This window comes from Phyllobates terribilis, unplaced genomic scaffold (assembly GCF_046119375.1).
Source record: "Phyllobates terribilis strain yellow unplaced genomic scaffold, ASM4611937v1 Scaffold_3__8_contigs__length_932513732, whole genome shotgun sequence".
Taxonomy (NCBI): Eukaryota; Metazoa; Chordata; class Amphibia; order Anura; family Dendrobatidae; genus Phyllobates; species Phyllobates terribilis.
This window is the reverse complement of record NW_027362763.1, coordinates 363161934-363175560: the sequence shown is the minus strand read 5'-3', so window position 1 is coordinate 363175560 and position 13627 is coordinate 363161934. Positions and strand designations below refer to the sequence as shown.

Genomic DNA, 13627 nt, shown 5'->3' with positions numbered 1-13627 from the left:
CCATAAACTCTTATGTACAGCCCCATAGACTATCACTGGTACTAGTGCTATCCATGAAAAACAAGGGTAGCACTTGTTCATGAAAACTGATTAGGGTGAGAGTGTGGTCAATTTGTATATTAGTTCATAGGGAAAAAAATGACCCTTGCCGGTGATTAAAGGGGTGTTCGCAAGTTTGAAATTTATCCCCGATCTGCCAAATAGGAAATAATTTTCCAATCGCTGAGGGTTTGACCGCTGTGGCCCCCAGCGATAACGAGAGCCAGGACTCTTAAGCCTATTCTGAATGCAGCAGTAGTTTATTATGCACACTGCTGTTTCATTCATTCTAATGACAGCGACGAAAATTAGCCGAGAGTTTGCACAGCACTCGGCAATCTCCGGTGCTTCCATTAGAATGAATGGAGCGGTAGTGCGCATGACCTTTGCTCCACTCACCCGGGGCGCTTCCGAGTTATCCTGTGGATAGGTAATAACGTTAAAGCTTGAGAACACCCCTTTAATTTTATTGATCAGTTATTTCTTAGGGCTTATGCTCATTTGCATTTTAAAGGGCATATTACCAAATCCTTTTGAACATTTTAATAACTTTTATAAAAATACTTTCCATATTTGGGTACCTGTATCATTTATTATTATAGTAGATTTTATTGTCAATTGGCCCAAAAAATCTTTCCCTGTAGCCTATACAGAAAAGCTTGTTCATGTGGACAGTTTTCACTTTCCCAGCGAAATGTGACTACTATAGTAAAATCTATTTTATAAAATTAATATCCACTTCCTACTAAGCCTGAACAGTGGTAAATGTGTTTATTGATGTGGTTGCCGATTGAAATCCATTTAACATCACTTTGACAGCTCGGCGCTGACTCTGACTCAAGTTAGAACAGGAAATATCTGAAGCTGGCACTAATGCAGCCTGAGGCTCGCTGCATATAGTTTCAAACAATCATTTTTGGGTTCTTTTTTATGTTCTATCTTTGGAGCCTGGTACAACCGTGGACATCATGATGAAAACTTGTCACGCAAGGTGTGGGAACGACTTAGTGCAACACAAAGGGAAGAGGGAAAGGGGGGAAATGGAGACCTCCTAGGATGATCTAGCGTCACCCTGTCTCCCTTAACATCCCTGTATTGGCTCTTCACCAATTGCCGCACGCGTGCCTCGCCCTGTCTTTCCCTGGCGTATGACTAAGGCTAGGGAAGGGAGGAGATGAGCTCTAGCTTATCTCCACTAAACACTATAGACAACAGGGGTGGACAAACAGGGGGAAATTGCTTAGCTTTAGACGAACTCCAGACAAATTCTCAAACATCCTCAAGCTCCAGAGAGGACGAAGTACTGCTCTTGCTAAAGTTGTATTAAACTACTAAATTCCTTGTTCCAAGACCATAATGGTAAATGGTGCAAATGTTGTACCTTGAGTCCATATCTCTCATGTAAAACTAGTAGCAGTTCTGAAGCATTCCCAAAATGTCAACCTAAAAAGCATGTGCATGTAAAAGTCAAAGTAAATCAGCTATAGAGCTGGAATTTGTAAATCAGGTTCTCTACGTACATGAATCCCTGTAATTGTTCTCTATAACATGCACACACTTCATATCAAAAAATGGAAACACCTCTTATCTGATGTTAAAAACACGTGGCACAAGTGGAGAGTAGGACAGGTGGATGGTATTAGAGAACAAGTTCTCTGGGGCTGCTTTGCATTATTACATTGTGAGCCACACCCCCTTGGTAAAGACCATAAAAATAGCACTAAATAAAAAGTCACATATCTCTAGAACGTATTGCTTAATTTAAAAAATAAAAACAGAACATTCAGATAAGAAGTGCGAATAAATGGAGATAAAACTGGTTCCTTTTGACCTAATGACCAGGTCCTTTTAAGGCCATGTTTTTTACTAGCACATTGATTGTCTTCATCTTCCAGATAGCCACATGTCTCCTAAGGTGCTGCTGCCTGCAGCATTGTAAGATGGGTGAGATTTTGAGTAATGACCACCTGTTTTTAAGGGGAATATCTTAACCTAGGGCTGTTGTAAACTGTGTTTTGTATTGCTTCATAACATTTAGTAAGCTGTGTTGGAAAGTATAAAACGCCTTTACGTGTCACCTCTTTATGTTGATGGTCTATAGTATACAACAAAAGGTTGTTCTTAATTGTTTAAGCAATGCTGGGTGAATTCCTGGAAAGAGATCTGCCCATTTTCATCCCTCCTTGTCCTTTTCCTTTTTCCTGCCCATTGTAGGTGTTGTTTTTCACGGCATGTTATAATCAGACACTTGGCAAGAGATGTAGGGGCATGCATTTTCTCAGTATGAGTGAGCACAGGAGACATTTACTCCACAGAGTTCAAGTATTGTCCGTTTTCCGCTGCTTTCAGGAAGTAAAGGAAGGAAGTATCCCAAGCTCACAAATAACAAAGAGGGAAGCACTCTTAAGACAGCCAGGCCGTAACTGACAGAAAAACATTTCATTTTTTATGATCCTCAAGGATATGCTTCTGGAATATGTATCTGGTTGCAGCAGTCTCCTCATTTAAAGTGTATTAATAACCAGAGCAATTATATGAATGTAACCTTTTCACCTGTCACTGATCGGTTCTGATATAGTGACAGAGTAAGTCCTACATTCTTAGTTTTGTATTTAGATTCTTGGTCCCAGTCCTACAAACATTGATGGAGAACAATCAAAGACATTTCTCCCACAGATTAGAATTTAAAATGATTGAAGTCAATATTTTAAAGGGGTTGTCTAGATTAAAAATAGTTAAATGTGATTAACGTTAAAATAAGAAAACTGGCCCAATCTCCAAACCTCAGTGCTAGTCCCCGACTGGACTACTCCAGCTCTGGATAGGTTATGATATAGGAGAGAACTTACTCCTAAAAAAGAAACCACTGAAAGGGTTTTATTTCTTAATCAGTTAGCAATATGGAATGTAGTGTGCTTGTCTCTGAAGAGGTAATTTACATATTTAATTTCCCAGAGAAGCATTGTATGGCTTATAAGACTCCTTACACTGGCATGTCACTCTCCACAAGGAGAAAACTTACCCCTTAGACCCCAGTCAGAGGCCTGTCATACAGCCAAATTAGATCTCATGCTTTGCACTGTGTAGTGGCAACACCCCGAAACACGGGTTTGTAAATTGAGATTCTGATTTGGCAAGGCTCAAAAAAGGGTTGATATTGACTTTTAAGATTGCTATTCCCAATAGGTGGCACTAGAGTTCAAGTCCTCTTTCTCTCTGAAGAGCTAATTTGCATATTTGTTTTCAAATACTTACTGATCACACTCTTCTTCCATATACAGCTCCATACCAGCCCTTGTCTGAAACACATGACTGAATCTCTGATTAGCCGGCTCACACCGAGTGTTTTGTGTGGACTGATTGTTGCTTTCCCAATTTAAGCCTCTGAGACTCGCATTGAGGCACTAGTCTCACATTAATTAATCAACTTCTAGTTCACACAAAAAATATTCTATTAGCCGGCAAGTCTGAATTGCAGTCATGTGGTGCAGAACAGGGCTGGTGTGGAGCTGTGTATTGGACAAGACTGTGATCGGCGCACATTCACACTATCACTACAGAACCACATATTGCAGTTTTCTAAGGTCTGGTTCTGTTAAACCACATTCTGCCAGTTTTTGTTTTTTTTTGGTTCGTTGTTTTTTTTTGTTACATTGGAGACAGTAAGAAAATGCACTTTTTTGGTGTGGAAATCTGTCCTGACGGCCATTCTAGAAGAGAATATTCTAGATATGTCAAGCACCAGGCTAATAGTATGTTACAATGCTGTCTGGCTGCCTTCCTGAAAGTTCGGCTCCTGGGAGAAAATTAACTTCTTTCCTCCCAGTACCCACCTGCTTTCAGTCATAGAGTCATGCATGCAGGAGCTACAGTCGTCGCTCACACCATTTCTGAGTAGTGGGCTGTAAACACACCCTGGCACTTTACTAAACAGCTAGTTCTGCACAGATTTGCTTCAGAGCGAGCTGTCAATCAAAGTGCCAGGATGTGCTTACAGCCAATCACTGTGCACTGAGGGGTGACCGTATCCGCTCTTAGGCATGCCTCTGACTGAAAGCCGGCGGCTCCCTTGAGGAATAAAGTTCATTTTCCCTCTGTCTGCCTCATTTTCAGTAAGGCAGCAGGACAGCTTTGTAACCCTATTAATCTGCAGATTGACCCTATATTTGCAGGTTACTTGTGCTTAGGGACATGACAGATTAATTTTACTATTATAATGTTTTGTAATTCATTGAGTTCCTGAAGTAAGTTATCAGCAAGAACAAGTGAAATACTGACTGTTTCTGTATGATAAATGTTCGGGAAGATACAAAATAAACTTCCAAATATACACTTTGTATTCATCTGCTCGCCCTTGAGAAGACGCACTTACCTGCTCTCTCGAGATATGTCTGCCAAGTAATTTAAAGTACATTCAATAGGAGAACTGAACAAAGGAACCTTTATTTGCTGCTGCCTACATAAGTAGAGGTTTGCTTTTAGACTACTTATTCTGTATTGTTCAGATAACTGGGACAAACTTTGAAAATTCTTCAGGGCTGTTATTGTTATGTGAAAACTCTCTCCAGAAGGTGATAAAACTTCATGTTCCAAGCAGTGGAATAAAACACTCAGTGTTTGCCTGCATGTTGATTCTGGGAATGAGTTCTATGCAGAATTCATATTCGCCATGTAAATTAAAGAGAAACGCTGAACCATCTGCTGCACCTATACTTATTTCATTGTCCAGATCACATGAATAAGCTTTTCGTCATTCATTTCCAGGTCCAGGGTGCTAGCTTTCGTGGCTGGAAGGATGTGACATCCATATTTAACAAAGACGATGAACAACAACTGCTAAAAGGATCAAAGTCTCCAAAGTCAAAAGTGTAAGAACCAAAGATAAAAAAATATACTAGTCTGTACTCCACAATTTGTCAATGTTATGTTACTCTGTAATAATACATGACATTTACCGGTATATATCTGTCATGAGTGCTGGTAAATAAATGCTGCAATATATCCATCATGCTGATCGGGCAACTACTGTCGCTGTAGAATAATTACAATTATGAGTTACAGAATATGATGACCCAAAAACAAAATGTTTTTTCAATGGATTTTTTTTTTTTAAAAAGTAAATTAAAAAATGTGTCTGTAAATATAGTATATGTGTGTGCAAAAATATTATTTATAGATAGATCTATCTATCTACCGTATATTCCGGCGTATAAGACGACCTGGTGTATAAGACGACCCCCCTACTTTCCTGTTAAAATATAGAGTTTAGGATATATTCACCGTATAAGACTACCCCTTTTCCAACGCATACCAAACACCGGTAAAAATTAAAAAAAAACAGATTTGAATTTAACATGGTCCTTTTTTTAATTTAAATTCTTATGACATGCAGGTATATAGCAGGAAAACTGTCACTCATAAACATATTAAAATAGGGGGGACCCCACGTCATTTTTTGGGGGGGTCCCCCATTCTAATAGCTAGTAAAGGCTAGGTATTCAGCTGGGGGCTGATATTAGTAGCCTGGGAAGCTCCGTGGGTATTACCCCCTTCCCAGACTTCAAACATCTGCCCCAGCCGTCTGCTTAACCTCCGCTAGAGACTATAATGATGGTGGATCCCACGCCAATTTTCTTTTTAAAAAATCCTTTATTTTAACACTAAATGACAATTGAGGGGTTAATAAAGATGCAGTCCCTAAATTATTATTAATTTTGTAATTAATTTTTCCCAAAAATGTTGACGTGGGCTTCGCCATATTTTTGTGTCCAGCCAGGTACAGCAGGCAGGAACGGGCTGCCCCCAACCACCAGCTGCCTATTTGTACCTGGCCGGACACAACAATATAGGGAAGCCCTTTTTTTTTAAATTATTTCATGAAATAATTTAAAAAAAAAAGACGTGGGGCTTCGCCCTATTTTTGTGTCCAGCCAGGTACAACTAGGCAGCTGGGGGCTGGAATCTGCAGCGCAGGGAGGCCCAAGCTTTCTGGCCCCCCCCCCGCTGCAAATTGCAGTCCGCAGCCACTCCGGAAAATGGCGCGTTCATAGAAGCGCCATCTTCTGGCGCTGTACCCAACTCATCCAGGGCCCTGGTGCGGTGGCTCACTGGGTAATAAAGGGGTTAAGGCCAGCTTGGCATTATCAGCTGGCCCTAAGCCCGAAATTCATGGGGTCACGCCAATATTAGACATGACCGCCATGAATTTCTAGTAAAGTAATTAAAAAAAACACAAACACCCAGAATAAAGTCCTTTAATTGAAATAAAGACACAATTTTTTAATGTTCTAAATTAAACCATACTTACCATCACGCCCATTCCAGCTGAAGCCAACGATCTCCTGCAATAAAAGTAAAATAATAATGCAACCTCATCCTTACCTCTCCATGGTTCCCAGGACCGGTCCAGCTCTGCTACATTCACATGACAGGCTGGACCGCAGCAGAACGCTGCCGTTCAGCTTGCCATGCGGCAGACACTGAGAAGCGCAGGCATGCTTGTGCTCCTCAGTGTCTGACTGTGACGGCATCCAGATGAGCCGAGATCATGTCCAATGAACTCGGCTCACCTCATGCACGTCACTGACAGCGTGGGAAAATTCTCCTGCTCCCCGCATGCGCAGTAGAAGTTTCCCACGCTGTCAGTGACGGACGTCCAGGAGGTGAGCTGAGTTCATTGTCGGCTCATCTGGATGCCGTCACAGCCAGACACTGCAGAGCGCAAGCAAGCCTGCTCTTCTCAGTGTCTGCGGGATGACAGGCTGGATGGCAGCGTTCTGCTGCGGTCCAGCCTGTCATGTGAATGTAGCAGAGCTGGACCGGTCCTGGAAACCATGGAGAGGTAAGGATGAGGTTGCTTTATTATTTTACTTTTATTGCAGGAGATCGTTGGCTTCAGCTGGAATGGGCGTGATGGTAAGTATGGTTTAATTTAGAACAATAAAGAATTGTGTGTTTATTTCAATTAAAGGACTTTATTCTGGGTGTTTGTGTTTTTTTTTTTTAACTTTGACTATGGGGTTAGTAATGGGGGTGTCTTATAGACGCCTCTCCATTACTAACCTGGGCTTGATGTCAGCTGGCATTATAAGCTGACATCAACCCCAGCCCTATTACCCCCTGCCACCGCACCAGGGCAGCGTGGAAGAGCGAGGCTAAGTGCCAGAATTGGCGCATCCTATGGATGCGCCATTTCTGGGGCGGCTGACGGCTGGTGTTTCTAGCCTGGGAGGGGGCCAATATTCATGGCTCCCTTCCTGGGCTATTAATATCAGCCCCCAGCTGTCTGCCTAGCCTTTGCTAGCTATTAAATTAGGGGGGACCCCACGTCATTTTTTTTGGGGGGTCCCCCATTTTAATAGCTAGTAAAGGCTAAGTATTCAGCTGGGGGCTGATATTAGTAGCCTGGGAAGCTCCGTGGGTATTACCCCCTTCCCAGGCTTCAAACATCTGCCCCAGCTGTCTGCTTAACCTCCGCTAGAGACTAAAATTAAGGGGAACCCCACGCCAATTTTTTTTTAAATAAATCCGTTATTTTAACACTAGATGACAAGTACAGTAACCAGCACTGTCACTGTACTTCTTATATATGTGACTGACATGTTTCTATCTATCTAATCTATGTGTGATGCTCTATCTTTCTGTTATAAATTGTCGGGTACAGATGCTGAATTGCCGGCCGGCTTTTTTAAAGAGACGGTGCATGAAAACACTAATATTTGTTTTAATAAATCCTTTACACTAAATGACAAGTACAGTAAGCAATACTGTCACTGTACTTCATATATATGTGACTGACATGTTTCTATCTATCTAATCTATGTGTGATGCTCTATTCTTTCTATTCTAAATTGTCGGGTGCCGGCTTATGCCGCTGCTGAATTGCCGGCTTTTCATATATTGTCACAGAAGCGATGCGAACTTCCCTGCTCCGGACACAGCGCACCGCTTCTGTGACAAGTGAAAACTGTCGGCACAGAAGTCCTGCGCTGTGTCCGGAGCTGGGAATACGCAGCGATGTGTCAGTTTCAGCACAGAAGCGCTGACTGTCTGGACCTACCGCCGCCGTATTTTAACTCCCTCCACCTTATATTAACTCCGACATGGCAGGGATACGGCCACGGCAGCTTATTAACACCCCCAGAGTATCCCCGCATGTCAATTTCTGAAAGTTCAAAAGCATTACCGGCGTATAAGACGACCCCAGACTAGACAGAAGATTTTTCAGTCTTCAAAAGTCGTCTTATACGCCGGAATATACGGTATATACAGTTGAAACCAGAAGTTTACATACACTATATAAAAAGACACATATGCATGTTTTTCTCAATATCTGACATGAAATCAGAATAAACCTTTCCTGTTTTAGGTCAATTAGGATTACCATAATGTTTAATATTTGCCAAATGCCAGAATAGTGAGAGAGAGAGAGAGAGAATGTTTTAAGGCATTTTTATTACTTATTGCAAAGTCAAAAGTATAAATACAGTAAGATTTCTATGCCTTTAAACAATTCCGGACTGCCCATGTGATGATGTCATGTGTTTGGAAGCTTCTGATAGTTTTTTTGGCAACATCTGAGTTAATTAGAGACACACCTGTGGATGTATTTTAATGCACACCTGAAACACACTGCTCCTTTGTGTAGCATCATGGGAAAGTCTAAAAAAAATCAGCCAAGATATCAGGAAGAGAATTGTGGTCTTGCACAAGTCTGGCTCGTATACTTTTCTATTTTTACACACAAAAAAACAGTATTTTACAAAAATGAATTTGTTTTTGCATCGTCATATTCTGAGAGCTGTAACTTTTTTTTTTTTTTTTTTTTGCTGAATAAGCCATATTGGGGCTTGTTTTTTGCCGGATGGTTTGGCGTTTTGGTTTCTACAACTTTTTTTTACATACGACTTTTTGATCGCTTTTTATTCACTTTTTTTGTGAGTCAATGTGATGAAAAAGCGACATTTTTGGTGTTTTTTTTTTTTTTTTTACGGCGTTCGCCATACGGAATAAATAATGTACCAGTTTCATAGAGCGGGTCATTCCGGACACAGCGATGCCAATTATGTGTATATTTTTTTGTTTATTTTTGTTTTATCACAAATGTTGCGTTTTGTGTGGCGAAACAGATTTTAGTGATTTGTGTGCACTATTTTTTATTTATTTATTTTTTTACATATTTTATTTCACTTTTTTTCCTTTTCCCTTTTCCACTGTGGGACAAGTATCATTTTCACTTTGATTTCTGGTCTTATACACTGCAGCACTCGTGTACTGCAGTGCATGAGAGCAGTCAGTGAGTCATTGACTCGGCCTGTGAGACCCAGCTTATAGCTGGATCTCACAGGCCACCATACCTCAGAGTCATCACATGGGTACCTCCGGGTAACATGGTAACCATCGGGACCCGCGATTCTCATTGCGGGGGTCCGATGGTTACTAAAGGGGTTTTGTGACCCCCTTGTAACAACTTAAATATCACTATCACGATTGACAGCGGTATTTAAGGGGTTAATCGGCCCTGATCTGCTTCAAAACTGGCCAGGACCGATACTGCAGGGTGTCAGCTATCATATATAGCTGACGCCCGCTGGAAATTCGGCCGCGGGGCAGCGCCATACTATTATATCTCAGTGCCGTTAAAGGCGCTGAGGAATAAGTACCCTTAACGACCGCCGTTAAACGGCGTATTGGCAGTCGTTAAGGGGTTAAACATAGATCCATGTGTCTAATCCATGATACTCAGCGCTGGTCCTATTCTCAACCATTTTTTGAGGCTCAGACTCTGCCATTAATTTCTATGGGGATCCATATAAAAACAGATGACACAAGGAAGACAGACTTCAGACTTCAATCCAAGTCTAATCCATTTTTAACTGATACATTTGATACATTGTTAAGAGACAATGAATAAATAAAGGCTCAGATATCTACCCGCTTCAATAAAAAAAAATGCATATAAGAAAAAACTATCGCAACTAGGATTATACCTGAGAAAATAATCAGTCTGCATCTCTCGGATAGCAACACACACACAGCATGGGCAGCACGGTGGCTCAGTGATTAGCACTGTTGCTTTGTAGTGCTGGGGTCCGGCTTTCAAATCCCACAAAGGACAACATCTGCAAGGACTTTGTGTTTTTTTTATTTTACTCACTTATATAGCGCCATTAATTCCACAGCGCTTTACAGACATCATCATCATCACTGTCCCCATTGGGGTTCACAATCTAAATTCCCTATCAGTATGTCTCTTTATTGTGGAAGAAACAGAGAACCCACACAAACACGGGGAGAACATACAAACTCCTTGCAGATGTTGTCCTTCGTGGGATTTGAACCCAAATCCAAAAAGCTTCAAAGCAAGCAACATTACTAATCACCGAGTCACCATGCTGTTTCCGTGAGATTCCTCTGGGTTCTCCAGTTTCCTCCCACACTCCAAAGACACACTGATAGGGAACTATGAGCCCCAATGGGGACAGTGATGACAATATATGTAAAGCGTTGTGGAATATGTTGGTGCTATAAAAGAAAGCATAATAAATAGATGTGTGAATCAAGCCTTACAAAATGATGGTTATGTGTGGTCAACGTACATGCTTATACCTCTTTTGATTATGCCAAAGAGCAGAATAAAGCCTTGGTGGTGTTTTAGCGGGTGTAAACCAACGTACTGATTCTGTTTCATTACCATACTATTAAACTTTTCCTCATGTGAGACTGTTAAATGCTATTGACTTGACACAAATGAGTTTACCCTTCGTTTTCACCACCTTACTCACTTTTCTAACCACCTTGTTTATTCTCATCATATATAGAGCTTCTGTGAAGACAAAAGATGAAGTAAAAACCGAGAAGAAATCTGGCTTTTGGGACAGTTTGGCAATTAAACAAAATATTCAACCAAAAAAAGCTGATGAGATTGAAGGTTGGGAGCCCCCACAAATTATGGTTGAAGACCCCCCATCCTTTTCAGAGGACCCTTTAGATGACAACCATTCTTGGCAAGGCTGGGAAGAAGAAAGCCAAGGATCCTCTAAGTATACAAATTTGGCAAGTTCTGGAAACAGTTCTAGGTGGAGTATTAAGTCAGCTGGCAAACTAGTTAGTATTAGACGGCGAAGCAAAGGCAACCTCACTGAAAATTGGGAAGAGTTAGAATGACATAGCTAGAAATCTCGTAATATGCAATATCTTTCCACAGGTTTCATGGATTTCATGTCATTTTATACCAAAATATCCGAAGTATTGTATACCTATGTACTTTTATATTTAAATGAGACCTTTGAGAATAAATTTGCACTCGTAACCTGTTTTTTATATTAGAACTTACTCTAAAATGGCTCACTTTTCTTTCAAAAGAAAAAAAACCCACCTGTGAAAACGTTAGGGTGGCCTTGATTGTGCCTACATGACACTTGGATAACTGAAATGAAAGTTGGTGTTACCAAAAACAGTAATTCCGTAGAGAATGTATACACTGGTTGTAACTTAAGATGGCCTTATACTGTTACCAGTAGAGGGTATCTGCCTTGCACATTATACTGTCAAGTGCCTGTATTTCACCTTGATAATGTATTTGAGATGCACAGCTTAATTTATTGATAAATTAATTTACATTTTTGCTTCTTTTGACAGAAAGATGTTTTTTTCCTTTTTGGCATTTTTAGTTTTAGAAAAGAATTACATAGAAATGTGCTTTTTTCATAGCATTTTATTACATGAGATTTTTTTTTCACCTAGTAGAGTATACATTGTACTTTACATATGACCAGTAGATTATGTCTGGTTGTATAATATCTATGTAGAGCTGCCCCTTTAAACTGGGCTTTACACCATTGTGAAACTACTGGACCCAGCATGCTTGGCTATTTAATGAAATGTGTTAGGGATCATTGACTTTAGCATTTTTAAGTTCCGTACAGAGGAAAGATTTTTTTCTTTCTTTTCTCTGCTGGGATCTGCTGGAGCTTAAAAATATAACTGTGAACGAACCTTTAGACTGACTGATCGTAATGGGGTCTACAGCCGCTGTAGAGTCGCAGGCTTTCTACCTCTGCTGTAGATCAAAACTGGGGTTTTATTGTTATTGCATAGAAGATGTCATTTTAAAAGGCTTTTGCATGTTAGACTCATTTTGTTTAGATGATATTTTTGTATATATAGGAAATCAAATGTCTTTTAATGAGTATTGGATTGTCATCTTTGCCCTTTTGTAGATATGCATGGTTAATAGCGAAGACTTTAACAAGGTGAAATAACTTAGACTGATGGCTTCAGTCAGTCTCTCCATGCAAAGTAGCATCTGTTCTGTATGTTTAGTGCATTGTTTTGTCAGTGTCTATGTTTAAGTAACTGAAGAATAATATCCTTTGTATTTTTTCATCTGGAATAAAGAATTCAGTTGCACCCACATCATTGGTGGTGATTCACTTATACACAATGCTTTTATGAATGAAGTAGCAATAAAAACTCACATATTATTTTGTATAAAATGTGACGAAAGCTTTGAAAAGATACTGTCAGGGCTCTTTCACACGTCAGTGTGTCCGGTACGTGTGGTGACAGTTTCCACACGTACTGGAGACACTGACACACATAGACCCATTCAAATGAAGGGGTTTGTGCACATGTCAGCGTGTTTCCACAGTCCGTTTGTCTGTGGGAAAAACACATTGACATGTCCGTTTTTTACCTGCTGCACGGGTCGCAAAACGTCCCACACTGATGACACGTGGATGACATCCATGTGTCATCCGTATGACACGTACAGGCGCTTGGGAATCATTGTACAGTTAATGCTGTTCCCAAGTGCTGAACGCTGCCCACATTATTGTTCCCTGCTAGCGCTGCAATCCGCACTAGCAGGGGACAATGTTGAGAGCAGTAGTCTGCTCCCGCAGTGTCCATCTGTAAGAATAAGAATAAAATAAAAAAATCCTTATACTCACCTGTCCTAAGTGTTCCCCGCTGTAATCCATGCGACCGCTCACGCCGAGGAGCCGGGGAGAATGACTCGCTCCATTGAGCAGGTCCCGGAGCTGCGCTCCTCGGCATGAGCGGTCGCATGGATTACAGCGGGGGACACTTAGGACAAGTGAGTATATGGATTTTTTCATTTTATTCTTATATTTACAGTTGGACACTGCGGGAGCAGAGTACTACTCTCATCATTGTCCCTTGCTCGCGCTGATCGCAACACCAGCAGGGAACAATGATAAGGGAAGCGTTCAGCACCCGCGCTTGGGAACAGCGCTAACTGTACTGCTGACTCTCAGGCGCTGGTATGTTTGCTCCTGATGCAGCACATGATTGTCACACGTGTGCCACACAGGTGCACACGGACACGGATATCTCCGTTACTGGTTTTTCCAGTACCGAAAATATCAGGACATGTGAAAGAGCCCTAAGATTTAGTTTTTATGCCTTTTACATATATAAATGGGTTTGTCCAGGACAGAAGTATTGGTCATCTATTCATATTATAGGTCGTTGGCATGCGATTGGTGGGGAACGGATTCCAGGCACCTCTACTGATGAGCTGGGCCGGGAGCTGAAGTACCGAGCAGAACACATCACTTAGTGG

At 41.1% G+C, this 13627-nt stretch overlaps 1 protein-coding gene across 2 annotated transcripts in view; it reads left to right on the top strand.

Annotated features, from left to right (window-relative positions):
• Window positions 1-12456, top strand: part of TDRP (testis development related protein) — a 124566-nt gene extending 112110 nt beyond the window's left edge. For both annotated transcript variants that reach the window (XM_073675359.1, XM_073675358.1), the window contains 2 exons: window positions 4804-4907; window positions 10860-12456. In XM_073675359.1, coding sequence (XP_073531460.1) covers window positions 4804-4907; window positions 10860-11205 — 450 coding nt within the window. In that variant the 3' untranslated portion in view covers window positions 11206-12456. The remainder of the gene's footprint in view (window positions 1-4803; window positions 4908-10859) is intronic.
• Window positions 12457-13627: the final 1171 nt, after the last annotated feature.